We start from the raw sequence: 23109 nt of genomic DNA, 5'->3' as shown, positions 1-23109 counted from the left end.
GGAAGTGCCCTGCAGGTCCTCACCACTCCAGGGACTATCCAAAATGACCAAGCGGAAGAATTCCCCTCAGAAGAATCTCCAGGAAATAACAACAGCTAATGAACTGATCAAAAAGGATTTAAATAATATAACAGAAAGTGAATTTAGAATAATAGTCATAAAATTAATCTCTGGGCTTGAAAACAGTATAGAGGACAGCAGAGAATCTCTTGCTACAGAGATCAAGGGACTAAGGAACAGTCACGAGGAGCTGAAAAACGCTTTAAATGAAATGCAAAACAAAATGGAAACCACCACGGCTCGGATTGAAGAGGCAGAGGAGAGAATAGGTGAACTAGAAGATAAAATTATGGAAAAAGAGGAAGCTGAGAAAAAGAGAAATAAAAAAATCCAGGAGTATGAGGGGAAAATTAGAGAACTAAGTGATACACTAAAAAGAAATAATATACACATAATTGGTATCCCAGAGGAGGAAGAGAGAGGGAAAGGTGCTGAAGGGGTACTTGAAGAAATAATAGCTGAGAACTTCCCTGAAATGGGGAAGGAAAAAGGCATTGAAATCCAAGAGGCACAGAGAACTCCCTTCAGATGTAACTTGAATCGAACTTCTGCACGACATATCATAGTGAAACTGGCAAAATACAAGGATAAAGAGAAAATTCGGAAAGCAGCAAGGGGTAAACGTGCCCTCACATATAAAGGGAGACCTATAAGACTCATGACTGATCTCTCTTTTGAAACTTGGCAGGCCAGAAAGAATTGGCACGAGATTTTCAGTGTGCTAGACAGAAAAAATATGCAGCTGAGAATCCTTTATCCAGCAAGTCTGTCATTTAGAATAGAAGGAGAGATAAAGGTCTTCCCAAACAAACAAAAACTGAAGGAATTTGTCACCACTAAACCAGCCCTACAAGAGATCCTAAGGGGGACCCTGTGAGACAAAGTACCAGAGACAACACTACAAGCATAAAACATACAGACATCACAATGACTCTAAACCCGTATCTTTCTATAATAACACTGAATGTAAATGGATTAAATGCGCCAACCAAAAGACATAGGGTATCAGAATGGATAAAAAAACAAGACCCATCTATTTGCTGTCTACAAGAGACTCATTTTAGACCTGAGGACACCTTTAGATTGAGAGGGAGGGGATGGAGAACTATTTATCATGCTACTGGAAGCCAAAAGAAAGCTGGAGTAGCCATACTTATATCAGACAAACTAGACTTTAAATTAAAGTCTGTAACAAGAGATGAAGAAGGACATTATATAATAGTTACAGGGTCTATTCATCAGGAAGATCTAACAATTATAAATGTCTATGCTCCGAATACCGGAGCCCCCAAATATATAAAACAACTACTCATAAACATAAGCAACCTTATTGATAAGAATGTGGTAATTGCTGGGGGCTTTAACACCCCACTTACACAAATGGATAGATCATCTAGACACACGGTCAATAAAGAAACAAGGGCCCTGAATGAGACATTGGCTCAGATGGACTTGACAGATATATTTAGAACTCTGCATCCCAAAACAACAGAATATACTTTCTTCTTGAGTGCACATGGAACATTCTCCAAGATAGATCATATACTGGGTCACAAAACAGCCCTTCATAAATTTACCAGAATTGAAATTATACCATGCATACTTTCAGACCACAATGCTATGAAGCTTGAAATCAACCACAGAAAAAAGTCTGGAAAACCTCCAAAAGCATGGAGGTTAAAGAACATCCTACTAACGAATGAGTGGGTCAACCAGGCAATTAGAGAAGAAATTAAAAAATATATGGAAACAAACGAAAATGGAAATACAACAATCCAAATGCTTTGGGATGCAGCAAAGGCAGTCCTGAGAGGAAAATACATTGCAATCCAGGCCTATCTCAAGAAACAAGAAAAATCCCAAGTACAAAATCTAACAGCACACCTAAAGGAAATAGAAGCTGAACAGCAAAGACACCCCAAAGCCAGCAGAAGAAGAGAAATAATAAAGATCAGAGCAGAAATAAACAATATAGAGTCTAAAAAAACTGTAGAGCAGATCAACGAAACCAAGAGTTGGTTTTTTGAAAAAATAAACAAAATTGACAAACCTCTAGCCAGGCTTCTCAAAAGAAAAGGGAGATGACCCAGATAGATAAAATCATGAATGAAAATGGAATTATTACAACCAATCCCTCAGAGATACAAACAATTATCAGGGAATACTATGAAAAATTATATACCAACAAATTGGACAACCTGGAAGAAATGGACAAATTCCTGAACACCCACACCCTTCCAAAACTCAATCAGGAGGAAATAGAAAGCTTGAACAGACCCATAACCAGCGAAGAAATTGAATCGGTTATCAAAAATCTCCCAACAAATAAGAGTCCAACCCAGATGGCTTCCCAGGGGAGTTCTACCACACGTTTAAAGCAGAGATAATACCTATCCTTCTCAAGCTATTCCAAGAAATAGAAAGGGAAAGAAAACTTCCAGACTCATTCTATGAAGCCAGCATTACTTTGATTCCTAAACCAGACAGAGACCCAGTAAAAAAAGAGAACTACAGGCCAATATCCCTGATGAATATGGATGCAAAAATTCTCAATAAGATACTAGCAAATCGAATTCAACGGCATATAAAAAGAATTATTCACCATGATCAAGTGGGATTCATTCCTGGGATGCAGGGCTGGTTCAACATTCACAAATCAATCAACGTGATACATCACATTAACAAAAAAAAAGAGAAGAACCATATGATCCTGTCAATCGATGCAGAAAAGGCCTTTGACAAAATCCAGCACCCTTTCTTAATAAAAACCCTTGAGAAAGTCGGGATAGAAGGAACATACTTAAAGATCATAAAAGCCATTTATGAAAAGCCCACAGCTAACATCATCCTCAACGGGGAAAAACTGAGAGCTTTTCCCTGAGATCAGGAACACGACAGGGATGCCCACTCTCACCGCTGTTGTTTAACATAGTGCTGGAAGTTCTAGCATCAGCAATCAGACAACAAAAGGAAATCAAAGGCATCAAAATTGGCAAAGATGAAGTCAAGCTTTCGCTTTTTGCAGATGACATGATATTATACATGGAAAATCCGATAGACTCCACCAAAAGTCTGCTAGAATTGATACATGAATTCAGCAAAGTTGCAGGATACAAAATCAATGTACAGAAATCAGTTGCATTCTTATACACTAACAATGAAGCAACAGAAAGACAAATAAAGAAACTGATCCCATTCACAATTGCACCAAGAAGCATAAAATACCTAGGAATAAATCTAACCAAAGATGTAAAAGATCTGTATGCTGAAAACTATAGAAAGCTTATGAAGGTAATTGAAGAAGATTTAAAGAAATGGAAAGACATTCCCTGCTCATGGATTGGAAGAATAAATATTGTCAAAATGTCAATACTACCCAAAGCTATCTACACATTCAATGCAATCCCAATCAAAATTGCACCAGCATTCTTCTCGAAACTAGAACAAGCAATCCTAAAATTCATATGGAAACACAAAAGGCCCCGAATAGCCAAAGGAATTTTGAAGAAGAAGACCAAATCAGGAGGCATCACAATCCCAGACTTTAGCCTCTACTACAAAGCTGTCATCATCAAGACAGTATGGTATTGGCACAAAAACAGACACATAGACCAATGGAAGAGAATAGAAACCCCAGAACTAGACCCACAAACGTATGGCCAACTCATCTTTGACAAAGCAGGAAAGAACATCCAATGGAAAAAAGACAGTCTCTTTAACAAATGGTGCTGGGAGAACTGGACAGCAACATGCAGAAGGTTGAAACTAGACCACTTTCTCACACCATTCACAAAAATAAACTCAAAATGGATAAAGGACCTGAATGTGAGACAGGAAACCATCAAAACCTTAGAAGAGAAAGCAGGAAAAGACCTCTCTGACCTCAGCCGTAGCAATCTCTTCCTCGACACATCCCCAAAGGCAAGGGAATTAAAAGCAAAAGTGAATTACTGGGACCTTATGAAGATAAAAAGCTTCTTCACAGCAAAGGAAACAACCAACAAAACTAAAAGGCAACCAACGGAATGGGAAAAGATATTCGCAAATGACATATCGGACAAAGGGCTAGTATCCAAAATCTATAAAGAGCTCACCAAACTCCACACCCAAAAAACAAATAACCCAGTGAAGAAATGGGCAGAAAACATAAATAGACACTTCTCTAAAGAAGACATCCGGATGGCCAACAGGCACATGAAAAGATGTTCAGCGTCGCTCCTCATCAGGGAAATACAAATCAAAACCACACTCAGGTATCACCTCACGCCAGTCAGAGTGGCCAAAATGAACAGATCAGGAGACTATAGATGCTGGCGAGGATGTGGAGAAACGGGAACCCTCTTGCACTGTTGGTGGGAATGCAAATTGGTGCAGCTGCTCTGGAAAGCGGTGTGGAGGTTCCTCAGAGAATTAAAAATAGACCTACCCTATGACCCAGCAATAGCACTGCTAGGAATTTATCCAAGGGATACAGGAGTACTGATGCATAGGGGCACTTGTACCCCAATGTTCATAGCAGCACTCTCAACAATAGCCAAATTATGGAAAGAGCCTAAATGTCCATCAATTGATGAATGGATAAAGAAATTGTGGTTTATATACACAATGGAATACTACGTGGCAATGAGAAAAAATAAAATATGGCCTTTTGTAGCCACATGGATGGAACTGGAGAGTGTGATGCTAAGTGAAATAAGCCATACAGAGAAAGACAGATACCATATGGTTTCACTCTTATGTGGATCCTGAGAAACTTAACAGGAACCCATGGGGGAGGGGGAGGAAAAAAGAAAAAAAAAAAAAAGAGGTTAGAGTGGGAGAGAGCCAAAGCATAAGAGACTGTTAAAAACTGAGAACAAACTGAGGGTTGATGGGGGGTGGGAGGAGGAGAGGGTGGGTGATGGGTATTGAGGAGGGCACCTTTTGGGATGAGCACTGGGTGTTGTATGGAAACCAATTTGACAATAAATTTCATATAATAAAAAAATAAATAAATAAATAAATAAATAAATAAATAAATAAATAAATAAATAAAATAAACTAAACTTCAAGCTAAAAAATTGTTGGTCAAAATGCTCTCAAAAGTATTTCAAAGTCCAAGATTATGTCTTTATTCTCTTACACTTGGTTTAAGAGTTAATCTCCAATAAATCATTTGAATTCTTATTCAAAAAAAAAAAAAAAGGTTTGAGATGGGAAAGCTGGAGATTCTGGGTTGGCTGTGAAAGTTTTTGACATAATGCAATATGATTACTAAAATGCCAGCACACTTTGTGTTTGACATTCTCACTCAGGTGATGCTCATTTGTTGGATAGCAGTGTACAAGCAAATAATGATTACTTCTAACAAACAAACTCAGCAAATATCTGTTACTGTACGGGTTAGATGATAGAGGGCTGCTGGCTCAGGAGATCTGGATTTGAGGATTTTCTCTTTCATCACGATCGACTTTGACCAGTGTGCTGTCTTTGAATGTCAAAATAAATCTAATGACCTGCCTAGCTATTCTGTAATTAGACCATAATACATTGCTTTCACCATAATTTCATGAAAAAAACTAATTAATTTGCACATACAAGGTATATGGATTTAACTCAGGACACTAAAGAAATTTTTGAATACTTGTTTTGAATAACTTCTTCAGATTTGAAAACCTCAGTGTGAGGGTACATTGAGCTTACATTTTGCATCAATAAAATATTTTGCTGAGCAGAAAAATGTATTGATAGAGAGGCTTGTTCAAACGTGTGTAGTAGAGGAGGTACCATCCTCTTGATTAAAGATTTTTTTTTTATTCATTACAATTCAATAATGTTTTATGGCTTGACTTTTTTCTTTTTTGTTTTTATTCCCCAGTGTTGCACAGTTGCTAAAATCCTTATGGGTACACAATATTTTGTTCTAAGAAAAGAAAGATGGATTACCTAGCTAAATTCTTTTGTACATTAATTTTCAAATACATCATGTTTATTTGCTACTTGCTAGTCCATCTCTTGGGCAAGGGTATAGTTTACTTGTTCTCCATTTGTTGGACATTTCAGTCTGACTATAAGCATAGGCCCTTGAATAACTTGGAGACTGCATCGGTGGACAAAATTCAGTATTTTGTGCACCCATCTGATGTTGGTATCTTGTGTTTTAAGATACATGACTTCCCCTCTGGGTCAGTCCTTTTTGATATTGATGTTTCCCTGAAATATGCTATCTCTTTAAATGATATCACCCACCTTCTTAGGCTGGAAACTGGAAATAAATACTTAACTCCTTAGCTCCATTGTCTCCCTGTAACTTGGGGCCCACTCTTTCCATTTTATCTCCTTGGTAACCTTTGAACCCACTCCTTCTCATCTCCACAGTCTTACAGTGGCCTCATAATTGTTCTCTTTCTGCCGCTAGGTTTGCCTGTCTATAATCCATCCTCTGTGGCACTTCCAGCACACCCCTCTACAATGCTAGCTTGTTGTGCTCATCCTGTGATGGCCCCTTAGTGGTGTGTGGCCTTTGAGACTTGCACATTTGGACTCTCTCACTTTCTTTCTTTAGCATGCTCTCCTTTCATGTTGCCTTCCTGCTCCTAAGAAAATTTCCTCTCAGTGTTCTCCATATCCACCTGCATTGTTTTCACAGCTTTAGTGAGGTTCAGTTGGCATACAATGAATTGCAGATATTTAAAATGTATAATTTGATAAGTTTTGCCATATATATATATATATATGTATATATATATATGCACCTGTGAAACTATGACCACTGACAACAATGAACATATTCATCAACTTCAAAAGTGCTCTCATGCCCCAATATAATCCCTCCCTTCTTTCTTTTCGTATTCACCATCTCCTCACTTCCCATTGCCTGGGGATTTTAAGAGAAAATGAATGGATTTATATCCCTTTGGAATTATTTTTGTTTAATTTATTTTATTTTAAGAGAGAGTGCACATGCATGCTCACGAGTGGGGGAGGGGCAGAGAGAGAGGGAGACAATCCCAAACAGGCTACGAACTGTCAGCCCAGAGCCCGACGCAGGGCTCTAATTCACGAACTATGAGATTATAACCCGAGCCAAAGTCAAGAGTCAGACAGTTAACCTACTGACCACCCAGGCACCCATGGAATTATTTTTATACAGGGGACAAATATCCATAGCCCCTTTCCACTTTGTATATTTGAAAACATTTATAAGAAAATCAAACCAGTTCACATATTGATTGTACTGTTGCTGTATACTGAATGAATAAGTTCTGTGGGGAATAGAAGATGAGATAAAAAATTTGGCTTCAGGATCTTTATTCTGTAGTGGAAGGCATAAGACACACTCATGCAATTAGAAACCAGTGATCATAAATATGAAAGCTGTAAATTGAGTGATAAATGGAGATGGATGTGATGGGGTAGTAGTAGGAGATCATTGCAGTTTGAACACAGAACCTCACTTTATCTAGATCTGTGGTTTTTATGTTACCCACTTCTGGGCATACATTAAATTGCATTCTAATGGATTTCATTTTAAACAGGAAGAGCATGGGTTCCAAAGTCAGAACTATGTTGAAATTCCATGCTTGCCACCTGTTAACTAGATGATACTTGAACAAACAATTTTCTGAGCTCAGTATTCTAATTTATAAAAGAAAAATACTCATACCCATCCAATAATGATGTTGCAAGAATAGAGATAATACATATAAAATGTCTCTATTATCAGTATTGGTGGATAATATTTACCATGAACATTTACTATTTTGTGCAATTTAGATTTATCTCATTAGATTCTTAAAACAACTATTGAGAAGTATTATTCTGCTAAAAATAACAATTCAATCACATGCCCTATTGATGGAGAAAGTAGCGCCATCTCCAGCTCATAAGCTATATTTTTTATATGTAAAATCCTCTTTATAATGTCTGACTTAACCTGCCTCTTCAGTGCAGTAGGTAGTGTGCATCAGTCTTATATAATGTCTGACTTTAGAAGTTTCTAGATAAAATGTTGGCGCTTGGTAGGTATTTAGTGAATGTTATTTCCTCTCATTCCACAAACATCATCTGAGCAACCTCAGATGATTAGTGGGTAAGATAATTAAGCTTGTTTTATTTTGCAACAGTAGAGATAAAATAAATTTTTATTTTCCCACACTTTTTTTAAAGGACTTCAGAATTTCTTGTCTAAGAACATCTGCTCTGCTCTGGCCTAGTGCCAAGCAACTTTAAAGGAAGTAGCATGTGTGTACAACAAACTTGAAGATTAAATACACAAGTTTCTATACTTCAGATGGAGGCAGGAAAAAACAATTTAGGTATAAAATGTCATCAGAGCATTACAGTAGTTTTATTTAAAAATTATTTCTAATATTGCTTCATAAATTGCTTCTTAAGTAATAAAGTCACTATAAGTATTTTCATCCAGCCACTTTCCACTAATCAGCTCTAAGCCTTTAAGTATTTTACACTGCATGTAACAGAATTATCAACAAGTATGCTTAAGTATTATAGCGTGAAATGGCCCTAAAACAGAATTGAAGTTTATTACAATAATCCTTTATGATTAAAAAAGTATATAGCTATACCCTATAATTTTAACTCTGGAGTTGTTTAAGTATTTTAAAGCTAAATATGACACCAAGGGCACTGTTATTATAGAAAAAAAATTCAAATGGCTCATGAAACACTTTTATCAAGTGGTACATTGTTACATTACAATTTCTCACTTTTAAATATATGGTTATGAAACTAAGCCAGCAATAATATTGTACATAATTGTTGCTAGAAAGATCCAGGTGTTAAGCAGGATGGGAGCCTAGATGGAGAAGTTGTAGAGAAAACAGGGACTGCATTTTCAACCCAATTAGCCCACTCTGGCTTTTGAATACAGGATAATTGGCTTCTCTGTGGGAAAACTGAAGGTCTTCTACCTTAGTCATGGAAAAATTAAATCACCGTGCATCCCTATTCCTGGTGAAGCAGCAGCATCTAATTCCTTAAGGAGAATAGAGGGGAATAATGTGGTATGCTATGGGAAAGAGTTGCACAGTATTTATAGGGGTAAAAATGAGCACTATACATATATAGCTTTCTTTTAAATGAAAATTAAAAGTTATTTTTACTTTAAGGAGTTGAGTTCACTTTTTTCAGATTAGTGGTAAGAAGAAATAACTCCAAGTTCAATGAGGTCTTAGAAAGATGAATGATTAATTCCTTTATTCATTTGTCAAGTATTTATTGAGAGACAGCTAATGTCTGGGCCTGTTCTAAGGATTAAGAATATACTAGTAAGGGGCGCCTGGGTGGCTCAGTTGGTTGAGCATCTGATTCTTTATTTTGGGGTTGTGGGATCCAGCCCCTCATCAGGCTTGGTGCTGAGTGTGGAGTCTGCTTGGGATTTTCTCTCCCTCTCTCTCTCTCTTTCTTTCTGATTCTTTATTTCAGGGTTGTGGGATCCAGCCCCGCATCAGGCTTGGTGCCGAGTGTGGAGTCTGCTTGGGATTCTCTCTCTCTCTCTCTCTCTCTCTCTCTCTCTCTCTCCTTGCCCCCTCCCCCACTCACATGTGCACTCTCTGTCTCTGTCTTTGTCTCTGTCTCTCTCTCTCTCTCAAAAAAAAAAAAAAAAAAGAAAAAGAAAAAAGAAAAGAATATACTAACTAGTGAGCAGAACAACACATGTTCCTGCTGTATAGAGCTTTATAGTCTAGTGGCAGAAACAAACAATAAATAGAATAAATTCATAAAACTTATCATGTTTTAGATAGTGATAACTGCCAAGAAGAAAATAAAGCTAGAGAGATATAAGAAATATCAAGGTAAGAGTGTTGAGATGTTAGATATTTCTGCAGGAAAGGCTGTATTATAAAGGTGTCATTTAGGAAAAGATGTGAAGAAAGTAACGATGCAAACCATGCAGATAACTGAAGGAAAAGTAGTTCAGGCTGGAAGAAGAACAGGGTGTACAAATGCCCTGGGGTAGAAATGCATTCTCTCTGTTCAATAATCAGCAAGGGGGAGGGGCAGTGTACCTAGAGCAGAGTATATAAGGCAGAAGGTAGTAAGATGCGAGGACAGATCAGTAATGAGGGGCCAGAACATGTAGGGCCATTGTGTATAGTAATAGGTTCTTCGTCTTTTGTTTTTTAAGTCCTTTTTGAACTATTCATACTTTCAATGTTTATTTTTGAGAGAAAGACAGAGAGAGAGAGACAGAGCATGAGCGGGGAAGGGGCAGAGAGAGAGGGAGACAGAGAATCCCAAGCAGGCTCCAGGCTCTCAGCTGTCAACACAGAGCCTGACGCAGAGCTTGAACTCACAAACCGTGAGATCATGACTGAGCTGAAGTTGAATGCTTAACCTGCTGAGCCACCTGGGCACCCCAGCTGTTTGGTTTTTACCTGGAGTGAAGTGGGAAACCACTGGAGGGTTATAAGCAAAGTGGATGAAATGACCTGGCTAAAGTTTTAGTAGAGTTTCTGGCAGTTTTGAGAGTAAAGGACAAGGATATAAGTAAGGATATCAGTTATAGTAACTCAGGCTATTTCTTATTGTTCCTTACCTCTTTGGAATGTAAGATATGTCACTTTTACTGTGATAACTGAAATTCAGAGGTAATGTAACTCTTGAGCTACAAAGGAGTATCAGTGCTGCAAGTAAAGCCACGTTTGATTCCAAGACACTTTACCCCATACCACTCTTCCCCAACACTGGCCTTTCTCATAGTAAATATTCTAAACTTTCATGGCCTATGGAGATACTCAGTTGTGTAGCATAGCCTCAAAAACTGTACAAACTTAGACACAAATCATTTATTAACAATCTGTAATGTTTGTTTCCTTACATCAGGGCCGCTTGGTTTTACATGGATTAAACATTATTGTACATATGATAAGGGAAGTAAAACATTTACAATGAGTGTTTCAGAAATGAAATCCAGTGGGAAAATGGTGAGTTTTCTTTTTTTTAAAAAACTGAGTTTATTAGTTAAGTAATGGAAACAAAGCAAAAAAAAAATCGCATTTGCTTGCTTTTCTAATAAACATGTAAACAATTTTTAAAAATCAAAAAGTCAAAAAAAGTCTTCTCAAAGTTCAGTGATCTTGATGACTTGAAAGAGTGGCCAGGATTTTCCTTTATCTCCTCATGGAATGTTTATAAGAGTGGAGTCCAATGTAGGGATCCTTCAGGGGACCACAGAGGTGTCCTCCCATATCCCTGGCAGCAGAGTTGTTTGTAGCTGGCAGCCCAGTAGAGACTGTTGGTGGCTGGACCAGGCTCAAGGACTCTGCATCTTTCCTCCAGGTGGCCTCTGTGGGAGGCTGCCTTTTGCCCCTGCATGCTGCTTCCTCTTCTAAACTGTGTGCTGTTTACTGAAATGCTGGCCAGCAAACTTTCTCAGAAGAATCAATTGATTCCCGTTTACCCCAAAAGTAAATTGGTCACTGAATGTCTCGCATGGCTAGTGAACAATATAGAACAAAGTATACTTTATATAAGGAAGTGCTACTGCTACAGAATGCAGCACCTTTATTGTGTAGAGGTTACAATCTTTTTGTGAGTTATGGTATGAATATGGCAAGTGACTGGACTTAAGAATTAGATAATTTAAAGCCATATCATCTAAGAATCCTAGAGCTGAGAGTTATCCTAAAGATTATTTAGTCTAGCCTTATTTTGAAAGATTAGAAAATCGAGGTAAGTGACTCACCTGGCTAATTTGTGGTATCGATCATAGCAGAGGTAAATGTTGATCTAACTTAGATATATACTCAAATACATCAGCTGAAACTTATTGTGCTTGGGCATTCAATAGAGTCTAATAATTCAAATGGAGAGACAGAATATAAAGGAGAACATACCAGAGCAAAAGTAACCTTCAATTCCTGCCATCATGAGAAGTTAAGTGCTGTAATCATGCTAGTTTGTACTTTAAAGGTTTCATAAGAAAAGATGTTGCCTGAAAGCCCACTTATGTGACAGTCAGTGAGCTGTTAACAAGTAGACCAAGCCAAACTTCTGCTAATAAATAAATCTATGATCTTTGTAACCAAAGATGGTAGAATTAACCAGACATTAGGTAAACATTCCCCTTAAGGTGACTGGTGTCTCAGGTATATAGAAGAGAATTCTTACAGCTTCAGCTTGCGTTGGATCTTATCCAAACAGTTGTGGTTTCACTAGTAGAATAGCAGTTGGTTATCGGCAGAGCAGTCATGTGTTGTGTATGAAAGCCATACATTTATAGCAAGCAAATACTAGAAATGTATTATTTTGGTAGCTCTCCTGAGACTTTGAACCAATTATCATTTAATACTATAAGACTTTAATACACACACACACACGTGCACACATACTTGCTCACATGTGTGCCCCCTCCCACACACACACACAGATAAACAATACTAATCTCTTAGCAACCTTGGGCATTTGATTCAGAGCAACAGTGTTGTATCCTGACAAGCATTCTGTATATCTAATTGTGACATTAAGGTAACTGTGATATAACACCTTCTGTAAATCTGAAGTCCTAAACAATGTACATTGTAGAGCTATTTAACATAAGTTTAAGTATTTAAGACCACTAGACAGGCATACCACAAAATTATTTAAGTAATATGAGTATATGTGATTAATTTATTAAAAAACAGTTTGTATTACAATTGAGCAGTTAACATTAGGCAAAAAGTCTGTATTCAGAGGACAGGATGTGATTATGACCTTTATATATACCTTTAAGTTAACTTTTTTTTTTAATTAACATTTTAATGGAAGCAACCTTAGATGGCATATTTAATATTTTTCAGTTGCCCTTGTCATCACGTCAATAATGTGTTCCTCTTCTTGTTTCAGAATGGCCTTGTTACTGGTTCACCAGAAATGTTTAAATTGAAATCTTGTATCCGACGGAAGACAGATTCAATTGACAAACGATTCTGCTTTGACATAGAAGTAGTTGAAAGGTTTGAGGTTTTATTTTTACTTTATATTTTTAATATGCTAAATTATTTGTTTCTGTGTTTAGATATAAGTATGAAACAGTATACAGGTACTTGTTTTTCAGTCTTTAAAAACAGTATGCATATTTATTTCATTCTTTTATGTATTTATTCAACAAATATATATTGCATGATGCATTCAATAAATAAATCAGACACAGAATGCTAGCAAAAAGCAACATCACTCAAAGAAGAATTTGGGAAATCAACATAAATGACTACATTAAGGGATTTGTGGTGGACTTGAGTTCCCTTTACTATGAATGATCCTGACAACATTGTTCACCATGCCTGGGTAAGCCTTTTTGTGGACTTTTGAAGCCTGGTAGCCTTGCTTCCAAGGAATAATAAGACAGAGCTGGGAATGCCATTAGTTTCCTTCAGCCAGTGAAATTCAGTGCCTTCTCTGGGCAGAGCACCGTTCTGGACATTGGGACATTGGGAGAGACATAAATGTTGCACATGTGAGTTTATAATCTAATGGGGATATTTAGCTCTACTTTTTTTTTTCCTTGTATCAATACAAGAAGAACAGAAACTAAATATGGACAGATATACTTCTTTCTTTCTATTCTATTCCACAATCTATTTCTCTTCCCCTGCATTACTACCATACTTTTCTGAATACTATAGCGTTGTGTGAATGCACTATTTAAAATGCTTACTCTATATACTCTTATAAACTATAGTTTACATATATGTCGCTTATAACTACTGAGTAGGGCAAGGCCCCCAGTTTTTATGCTTCTTTAAATAGTGGCGCCTGGGTGGCTCAATTGGTTGGGCAACCAACTTCAGCTCAGGTCAGGATCTCACAGTTTGTCAGTTCAAGTCCCGCGTCGGGCTCTGTGCTGACAGCTTGGAGCCTGGAGCCTGCTTCGGATTCTGTGTCTCCCCCTGTCTCTGCCCCTCCCCTGCTTACTCTCTGTGTCTCTCTCTCAATAATAAATAAACGTTAAAATTTTTTTAATTGTATTAAATATTTTGGCCCTGTGGTTTTGCATTTTATGAATCTGCTTATTAAGTTTCCCTTTGTCTCCACAAAAATCCTTTGGGGTTTTTGATTTGGAGTAGCATTGAAGTTGTTAATTAATTGATGGACAGTTGAACTCTTTTTGAATATTTTACGTATTTTTTTTAGATTTATTCTTGAGTCTCTTCATTTTATTGCAATTTTGAATAGAATTCATTAGTATATATTTTTTTCCTAATGTTTGAGGCTCATGGATAGAAAGGCTATTAATCTTTTTAATATATCAATCTATACCCAGCATAGTTGTTGAGCTCCTTATTGGTTTTAATAGTTTGTGGTAGGAACTTCTGTATTTTCTATGTACACAAATACAAACATGCTAGTGATTTTTCTTTATTTCAGCAGCACTTTTTGGTTCTGTAACCCTGAGGCACATTGTTAAATTCTGCTTTAGTTTGCTCATCTGTAAGGATAAGGATAATAAGTCGTCACCTCAAAGGGTTCCTATGAGGATAAAATGAGATAAGAAAGGTAACATTTACAACATAGTGCCTGGCACATAATAAACAGCCAACAAATATTGATTATTATCTTATTATTTCTGTTTATACTGGCTTAGATTTTCTAAGATCAAGTGATCACGATCTTCACATACATTTTTCTTTTTCCTGTCATTCCAATGATCTGTTTTCCTGTTTACACAAGGCATAATATGCCTTCGTCACAGTTTTAAGTCATACTGGTTTTTAATCATACAATATTTAAATGAAATTTCCTCCTCAATGTATCTCTTCACAGAGCCCTTTAATTTCCTGTTCAAATTTATTTTCTGGATAATTTGCAGTTAACTAGATCAATTTTACTATTTCTGAATTTCCTGTCTTTTTCTGTCTTATATTGCTTTCCTCCTTCCCTTTTCTTACTCTTTATCTCTTGAAGTGTGTATGTATCCTCAAGTAACTATTTCAGAATGGGTACATGGGAAAAATTGTTTTTAAATGAATTAATTTTAATATTGTGATCATGATATAGACAAACACTTTGGTTTTAATGTCTTCTTAATAATTAACTAGGTATGGTATGAAACTTTTCATATTACTATATACTCATTGAAATTATTTTTAGTGACTAGATTGTACCACATCGGGGTCAAAATCTTAATCATTCTAATATTGGAGAATGTTTAGGTGGTTCTGGACTTTGGTGAATGCTTTTTGGCCATTTCAGAGGAAAGAGTTTGAAACTAGCCTCCTTCAGGCAGTCATACCTAAACCAATGATTTTACTACCTGCAACCATTAGAATTAAAAATGTGTGTGTGTGTGTGTGTGTGTGTGTGTGTCCTCATAGTAATTTTTCTAAAAGGAACCATAAGTCTTTTTCTTTTCATTTTTTAAATTCTTTTTTTCTTCTCTTTTCTTTTCCTCTCTTTTCATTTTTTTCTTTCCTGCTTTTTCTTAAAATTTTACCTTTACTTTTAAAACCACAAAAAAATAATAAATGGGTGAAGACGTAACAGGAATAAATTAAATATATAAAACATTTGTTCTTAATAGGCATGGAATCATCACATTACAGGCATTCTCAGAAGCTAATCGGAAACTCTGGCTCGAAGCCATGGATGGGAAAGAACCAGTAAGAATTTTGATTTTATTGTTCTAGGGGCACCTGGGTGGCTCAATTGATTAAGTGTCTGACTTCAGCTTAGCTCACGGTTCATGGGTTTGAGCCCTGTGTTGGGCTCTGTGCTGACAGCTCAGAGCTAGGAGACTGCTTCGGATTCTTTGTCTGCCTCTCTCTCTGTCCCTCCCCTGCTCCTGCTCTGTTTCTCAAATAAATAAATAAATAAATAAATAAATAAATAAATAAATAATGTTAAAAATAAATGTTAATTTTTTTTTTTTAGATTTTATTGTTCTAATTACAAAGTATATCCGGATTTTTTGTCTGTAGTATATTTGAAAATATTAATACAGCAAATCAGAGGAGTAGAGACTCTTACTGTTTTTCTGGTATTGTCTCACTGGTACATAACACCAACTTTCTAATTTGTTTCTCAGGAGAACTTCCAGGACTAATTTAAAATCCTAAAATTACTTTTTAACAAATTACTTACCATGAACTTGGCTGTACTGATTTGATTATTTTATTCAGTTAATAATAAAGTCCTCACTCTTTGCAAGGCCTGTGTTAGGCTTTATGATCAGTGTGATGAGCAAAGGTTTAGGGTAAGAACTAATCCTGTGGTCTATATCATTGTTTAAAAGTCTCATTTGGGGGAGGGGAAGGAAAAAAAAAGGTTAGGGAGGGAGGGAGCCAGAACATAAGAGACTCTTAAAAATTGAGAACAAACTGAGGGTTGATGGGGGATGGGAGATGGGTACTGAGGAGGGCACCTGCTGGGATGAGCGCTGGGTGTTGTATAGAAACCAATTTGACAATAAATTTCATATTAAAAAAAAAAGTCTCATTTGGTAAAACTGCCTTGTAGCTTGATATTTTCCCTCCCATCCATATCTTCACTGTTTTAATAGTTATTTTGATGTGGCCATGATAATTTACTTAAAATTATTAGGGAGGCTGATGTAAAAAGGAATAAATCATCGATCACTGTCTGTTTTCTTTATGAAGAACACCACATTGGATAGTTGGAGGTATGAGCACACAGAGAAAATAGGAGGCCCTGCCCTATCCATTGAAAACTATCCTTTAGTTGGCAAATAATTTGTGAACAACCTTGGTGCAGAGTACCTGTGCAACAACAGAACTATATAAAGTGTGGACCCTAGGCTTTGAGGCCATCCCTCAAACTGTTACCAATCCACAATAAAATGAGTGCAGAAAGTATGATTAAACATCTGGAAAATTTTATAGCAATTAGAAGTAGTCATTTTACACCTATTGAGTTTAATAATAAAAATTTTGGACTCTGCGCCTATTCTTTATAGTGTTTATTATGTTTTAATTTTATTATAACTTACAAAAGTATCAGCCAATTACAGATTAAAAAGTAAAACAAAAGGACTTGACTCTTTGCCACTAATAGTTGAGAGGTAAGCCGTGACCTAAAGCAAATTTAGAAGACAATATGATAGCTCAAGTACAAGTTAAGGTTGTACATGTTGAGAACAAAACGCTAAGGAGATAATTTGAGGAAGCAGCAATCTGGTAAAATCTGTCATGAAATCCTTCCTGAAGAAGGAATACATACTATGCATCATGTTGGGTAATAGAATGAGATACATAAATCAAATGGAAAGGGCTAGAACTTTGCCCAGGGCTGGATAGCCATGATGGAAAGGCTTGGGAAGCAAGGTTGGTTGATAGGGTAGGGAAATGGCTCTATGGACATACTAGTTGTAAGATCTTGAAATCAAGATACTCATTTTGTGTATCATTGTACCAATATCACCCTGTTTCTGTGCTGGGTCATTAACTGATCAGACTCCCTTTGTTTTTCAGATTTACACCCTGCCTGCCATTATTAGCAAGAAAGAAGAAAGTAAGTCACTTTAATAATTATTTAAAATTTTATCATAGTTTTTTTTTTCTTTTTTATCACAAAAGTATTATGTGTTATTAAGAGTTAATTCTGGGAAAATAATAGAAACATATCATAAGTCTGATGGTGAAGCAAATTTAAAACTTTCATTCAGAGAAGTTTCTCAAGTCAAAGGCATTAAACTACTGGTGTTTTAGTAACCAAAATTAGTTTTTACTTATTTGGTGTTTATTTACTTATAGGTATGTACCTTGCTTTATCCCAGGAAGAGATTTGAAGCAGATGATATTTAGTTGATTTTTAAAATATTTTTAATGGCAGTAAGGGCTTCTTTATTTTAGTTTCTCTGTGCCATTGACAAGACTGAAGACATGAATACTTTGTACCCAAGGGTGTGATGTTATAAGACATTGTCCATAACACATGGGATATGTAGGAAAACCTGTTTTCTCAATGTAGAATTGCTGAGTCCTTAGTAGCAAAACATTCTTATTAAACACATTTTATGTGTTTTTCCATAACATTCTCAATCCTCCTTAATCATCTGCTATCTTCTTTCCACCTTTTACCCTTGGTTATTTTAGAATATTTTCATATGTACCTTATGTAGTCAGATTATTTGACATTTAAAATTAGTCTGTATATTTATTTCTAAGGTTATGTATACATCTTCTAAAGCAATTTCAAGTTTTATTTAACTCAATTGACTTTCTCTCATGATGTCTAAATTTATTTTTAAAACAGGCTAATTTTTAAATTGCTAATAAAATGCAACTGAGAAAGGAGTAAAAATTAAAACTGGGAAAGCATTCATTTGAAAATCATAAATATTAATGGGGCGCCTGGGTGGCGCAGTCGGTTAAGCGTCCGACTTCAGCCAGGTCACGATCTCGCGGTCCGTGAGTTCGAGTCCCGCGTCAGGCTCTGGGCTGATGGCTCAGAGCCTGGAGCCTGTTTCTGATTCTGTGTCTCCCTCTCTCTCTGCCCCTCCCCCGTTCATGCTCTGTCTCTCTCTGTCCCAAAAATAAATAAACATTGAAAAAAAAAAAAAAAAAAAAAAAGAAAATCATAAATATTAAGTGTATGAAAAAACCTATTACTTTAAATGAATGAAATGCTTCCTAGTGATTAATTTCAGAAATTATCAAAAGAAAAAGCATGATTTAAAATACCCCTGGGATACCTGAGTGGCTCAGTTGGTTAAGTGTCCGACTCTTGATTTTGGCTCAGGTCATGATCTCAGGGTCATGAGATCGAGTCTCACGTCGAGCTCCATGCTAAATGTGGAGCCTGCTTAAGATTCTCTCTCTCCCTCTGTCTCTACCTCTCTCTCTGTCTCTCTCAAAAAAAAGATACTCCTAATGTTAGAGACTTGGAAAATTATTTCCGGTTTTTACTCTTGCATTTCTTTATTGCAAATCAAGGAAAGTGATTAGTATAAAATCTTCCATTGCCCACTTACATCTAATCACAGAAATATTAACCAACAGATAAGTACCAAATGTTCATTCTAAATAGTTACCTAAAGAGCAATATGTTGTATAATTTGCATTTGAGTAGAGTTTGAAATGTGTTTTCTAATACTGGTTTCATTTTTCATATACTGGTTTCTTTCAAAAGAAAGATAGTTCTTTTAGATTCAAATGAACTACTCAAGGATGAATTTTTGGAAAAAACTGAACCTATATATGGTATTGAATAAAGCTCTAAATAGGGACGTGGTCAAGTCAGTGAGAATATATTTGAACAGTAATGCATTTCTGGAAACTAGGGTTTGTAAAATAATTAGAAAATTTGAATAAGGAGGTTGTCACATGTACTTATGCTGTTATGAAACAGCATCATGCTTCTTCAGTGCCTTAAAGACTTTTCCAGAAATCTACTTTCTTGTAGCCTTAGCCACCTGAAACATCACTATGCCATCATTTATAATTGTAAAATGTTTTTGTTTTGTTTTGTTTTGTTTTTTTTCGGAAAAATAGCTATCCTACAGTCCATGTGTTTGTGTCATTTCTCACATTTTGCTTATGGTATAGTGTTTTAGTATCTGACTTATTAGTTCTCTGAGCAACTTGTGACAGAACCTTGTAGCCTTCTTCATAGTACTTAACACAGGCCTTCCATGAGATGTGTGCTCAGCACACATTTGCTTTTACTGTTGCCCTGAGTACCAGTAGGCTTTTATTGCCCAAGGGAAGATTTTGATGATAGAAAAGAATATTATAATTATGTTTGCTTCATTAGTATGTAGTGCTCAAAGTTATAAATCTTAACCCTAGTTTCAAGTTTTATTTTTATTATTTTATCTTAAGCTGTATTTTTTTCTTTCAGCCTATTTTTAATCAATGTACAGATCTTATTTTATGTATAAATATCCTAATTTTTAAAAATGTTTTCATTTTGTTTTTATAACTTTGATAGAATTCCCCCATTTATACATTTAATCAGTGAAGCTTTTTTAGACATACAAATTATAATTACAAAACTAGTAAATTTTATTCACCCAAATGCAGCACCCTAATAAAACAAGTTTGTGATTCTGGCTAATATAATCTTTCTAAACCTGTGGTATCTTCTGTAATCTAATAAATTGACTTATAAATGCTGAAATTAATATGCCTTTAACTGTTCTAAACATTCTAAATAAATCACACACAAAATTACGTAGTGATTTCAAGAGGTCTTACTATGTGGACATAAAGTCAACTTATCCAAAATCATCCTTGTTTCTGATTGTTTTTCCACATTCTTGGAGATTCAGATTTTCTCACCCAAAGAGAATCACTATTCTATTAAAAAGACAAGACAATGGCATGTACCATCAATAAAAAGAAACTCTGGCTAATGGAGGACAGGATTAAATGTACCTTCTAGAAATAAGCTCCCTGCAGCTGAGGGGTAGACATTTTGGTATTGACAACTTAGGTGAACAAGGTTTTCTAAACATTCCTCAACCCAACATGCAATGAAGTCCCTTTCCCTGAAATGACCTGCCTCTCAGACAAGTTGAGAGGCTTTCCTGGTCCTCAGAATTTAACATTTTTGCATGTAATTTTTAATGTTTTACTACATCAAGGTCTAAAATGTATTAATGGAACTTTGAATCTCTGCTCAGACTGTAATCTTACCTCTTATCTCTTTTATCATGTGTCTTATCAATATACCATTATTTTACTAGTGATTTAACAACTTATAGGATATACGTGAACACTTAATGGTATTCTAGATTCAAGCATATTGTCCTTTTTAACCTGAAAGAAGTGTCATGTTTTCTTCCTAGCAACATGTCCAGAATTTTACCTGTTTCAGTTTAAGATTATATTCCAGTGATGGTGAAGTTCTCAGACCTCTTTTTTAAATCTTGAATTAAGCAACCTCATCATATTGGGAGTTCAGAGCAGCTTTTATCTTTATGTTCACCTCTTCTACCATTTTTCTAGATATCATCCTGTTTTTTTGAGATCTCTGTGTTCCTTTTAGACATTTGACTACTTTCCAGAGTGGAATTATGTCAATTTCCATCAATAACTTCTCAGTTGTTATTTGAAACCAGTGCTAGTCTTGATTCATTTGCCAAATTGGGAAATGCATCTTTATAGGTTTGGTAATTCAGATGGATTCTGTTTATCATAAAATGCTCTAGCTATCCTTTGGAAACTCAGTTTTGTATGGGATGTGTTTGTGTTTTTGAACTGATAAGGCTAATAATGAACCTTAGAATAGTAAAATATAAAAACTCAGGTAAAAATGTGTTTTCAATGTCAACCATTAAAAGTGATTGTGTTTGTGCTTTCACTAAAAAGCCTAATGGTAATAGAGCAAAAACTATCTAGCATCCTAAAATAGAGCCATACTGTGAATATACAGAGAAGATATACTATGAAATGAAGAGTAAAACTATTCTTTCACTGTTACGAGACTATTTTTTATAAACCTAACGTGAAAAAATCTCAGGACTTTGTGGTTTTTGAACTATAGATGCTGCAAATAAGACTAGCCTGTAATTCAGTAGAGAAGGAAAGTTTAACTCATCTTAACAACAACAAAAAAGCATCAAGTACAAAAACTGAAAAATTGGTCCATAATTGCTTTTCTGGTTGTAAAAAATGCTTGCTACAGTATTCTTTTCTTGAAATTCTAAGACTTTGGGAATGCATACACTTTGAGAATAGCAATGTCTATTATCATTATTAAACAGATATTATTAGGTAAGATTAGAACTAAACTCTCCCTCAAGCTATACCATTAGGTATGTTTTGTTAAAGAATAACACACCAATAGTTCTCCATATTTGAGCCCACTTTCAAAAAAAAATTTTTTTTTGTTTTACTAAGTTTTTATTTTAATTCCAGTAGAGTTAACATACAGTGTTATATTAGTTTCAAGAGTACAGTATAGTGATTCAACAATTCTATACATTACTCAATGCTCATCATGGAAGTCTTCCTTTAATCCTCCTTACCTATTTCACCTATCACCCCCTTCTGGTAACCACTAGTTTGTTCTCTGTAGTTAAGAGAATGTTTCTTGGTTTGTCTTTTGCTCTCCTATGTTTTGTTTGTTAAATTCCACATATGAGTGAAATCGTATGGCATTTGTCTTTCTCTGACTGATTTATTTCACTAGACATACTTTCTAGCTGCATCTATGTCATTGCAAATGGCAAGATTTCATTCCTTTTGATGTCTAAGTAATATTCCATTTTATGTATATATGCCACATCTTCTTTATTCATTAATGAATCAATGGACACTTGGGCTGCTTCCATAATATGGCTATTGAGAATAATGCTACAGTAAACATATGGGTGCATGTATCCCTTTGAATTAGTGTTTTTGTATTTTGGGGGTAAATACCCAGTAATATGATTACTGGATTGGAGGGTAGTTCAATTTTTTTAAGTTTTAATTCCAGTCTAGTCAACATACAGTGTTCTATTAGTTTCAAGTGTACAATATAGTGATTCAGTAAACCCATACATCATCCAGTGCTCATCACAGCCTACTTCTTAATCCCTATCACCTATTTCACTGATTCCCCACCTACCTCCCCTGTGATAACCATGTTTGTTCTCTGTGGTGAAGAGTCTGTTTCTTGGTTTCTCTCTCTTAAATTCCACATATGAGTGAAATCATATGGTATTTGTCTTTTTCTGACTGACTTATTTCACTTAGCGTTACACTCTAGCTCCATCCATGTTGCAAATGGTAATATTTCATTCTTTTTTATGGTTTAGTAATATTCCATTCTGTATATATACCACATCTTCTTTACCCATTCATCTATCAGTGGACACTTTGGCTGCTTCCATAGTTTGGCTATTGTAAATTATACTGCAATAAAGATAGAGGCACATATATCTTTTTGAATTAGTGTTTTTGTATTCTTTGGGTAAATACTCAGTAGTGTGATTCCTGGGTAATAGGGTAGTTCTATTTTTAATTTTTTGAGGAACCTCCATACTATCTTCCATGGTGGCTGCACCAGTTTGTATTTCCACCCAATAGTGCACAAGCGTTCCTTTTTCTCCTCCTCATCCTAGCCAACTTTTGTTGTTTCTTGTATTTTTTTTTAATTTTAGTCATTCTGATAGGGGTG

The 23109-nt window shown here is 35.7% G+C and overlaps 1 protein-coding gene across 2 annotated transcripts in view; it reads left to right on the top strand.

Moving 5' to 3' along the window:
• ARHGAP42 (Rho GTPase activating protein 42) overlaps positions 1-23109 on the top strand; it is a 320243-nt gene that overhangs the window by 241859 nt on the left and 55275 nt on the right. For both annotated transcript variants that reach the window (XM_045483540.1, XM_045483541.1), the window contains exons 9-12: positions 10888-10988; positions 12892-13001; positions 15566-15644; positions 17472-17511. In XM_045483540.1, the coding sequence (XP_045339496.1) occupies positions 10888-10988; positions 12892-13001; positions 15566-15644; positions 17472-17511 (330 nt within the window). The remainder of the gene's footprint in view (positions 1-10887; positions 10989-12891; positions 13002-15565; positions 15645-17471; positions 17512-23109) is intronic.

The sequence above is a fragment of the Leopardus geoffroyi genome, chromosome D1 (assembly GCF_018350155.1).
Source record: "Leopardus geoffroyi isolate Oge1 chromosome D1, O.geoffroyi_Oge1_pat1.0, whole genome shotgun sequence".
Taxonomy (NCBI): Eukaryota; Metazoa; Chordata; class Mammalia; order Carnivora; family Felidae; genus Leopardus; species Leopardus geoffroyi.
Note: the sequence above shows the minus strand (reverse complement) of the source record. Positions and strands in the feature narration are given on the sequence as shown.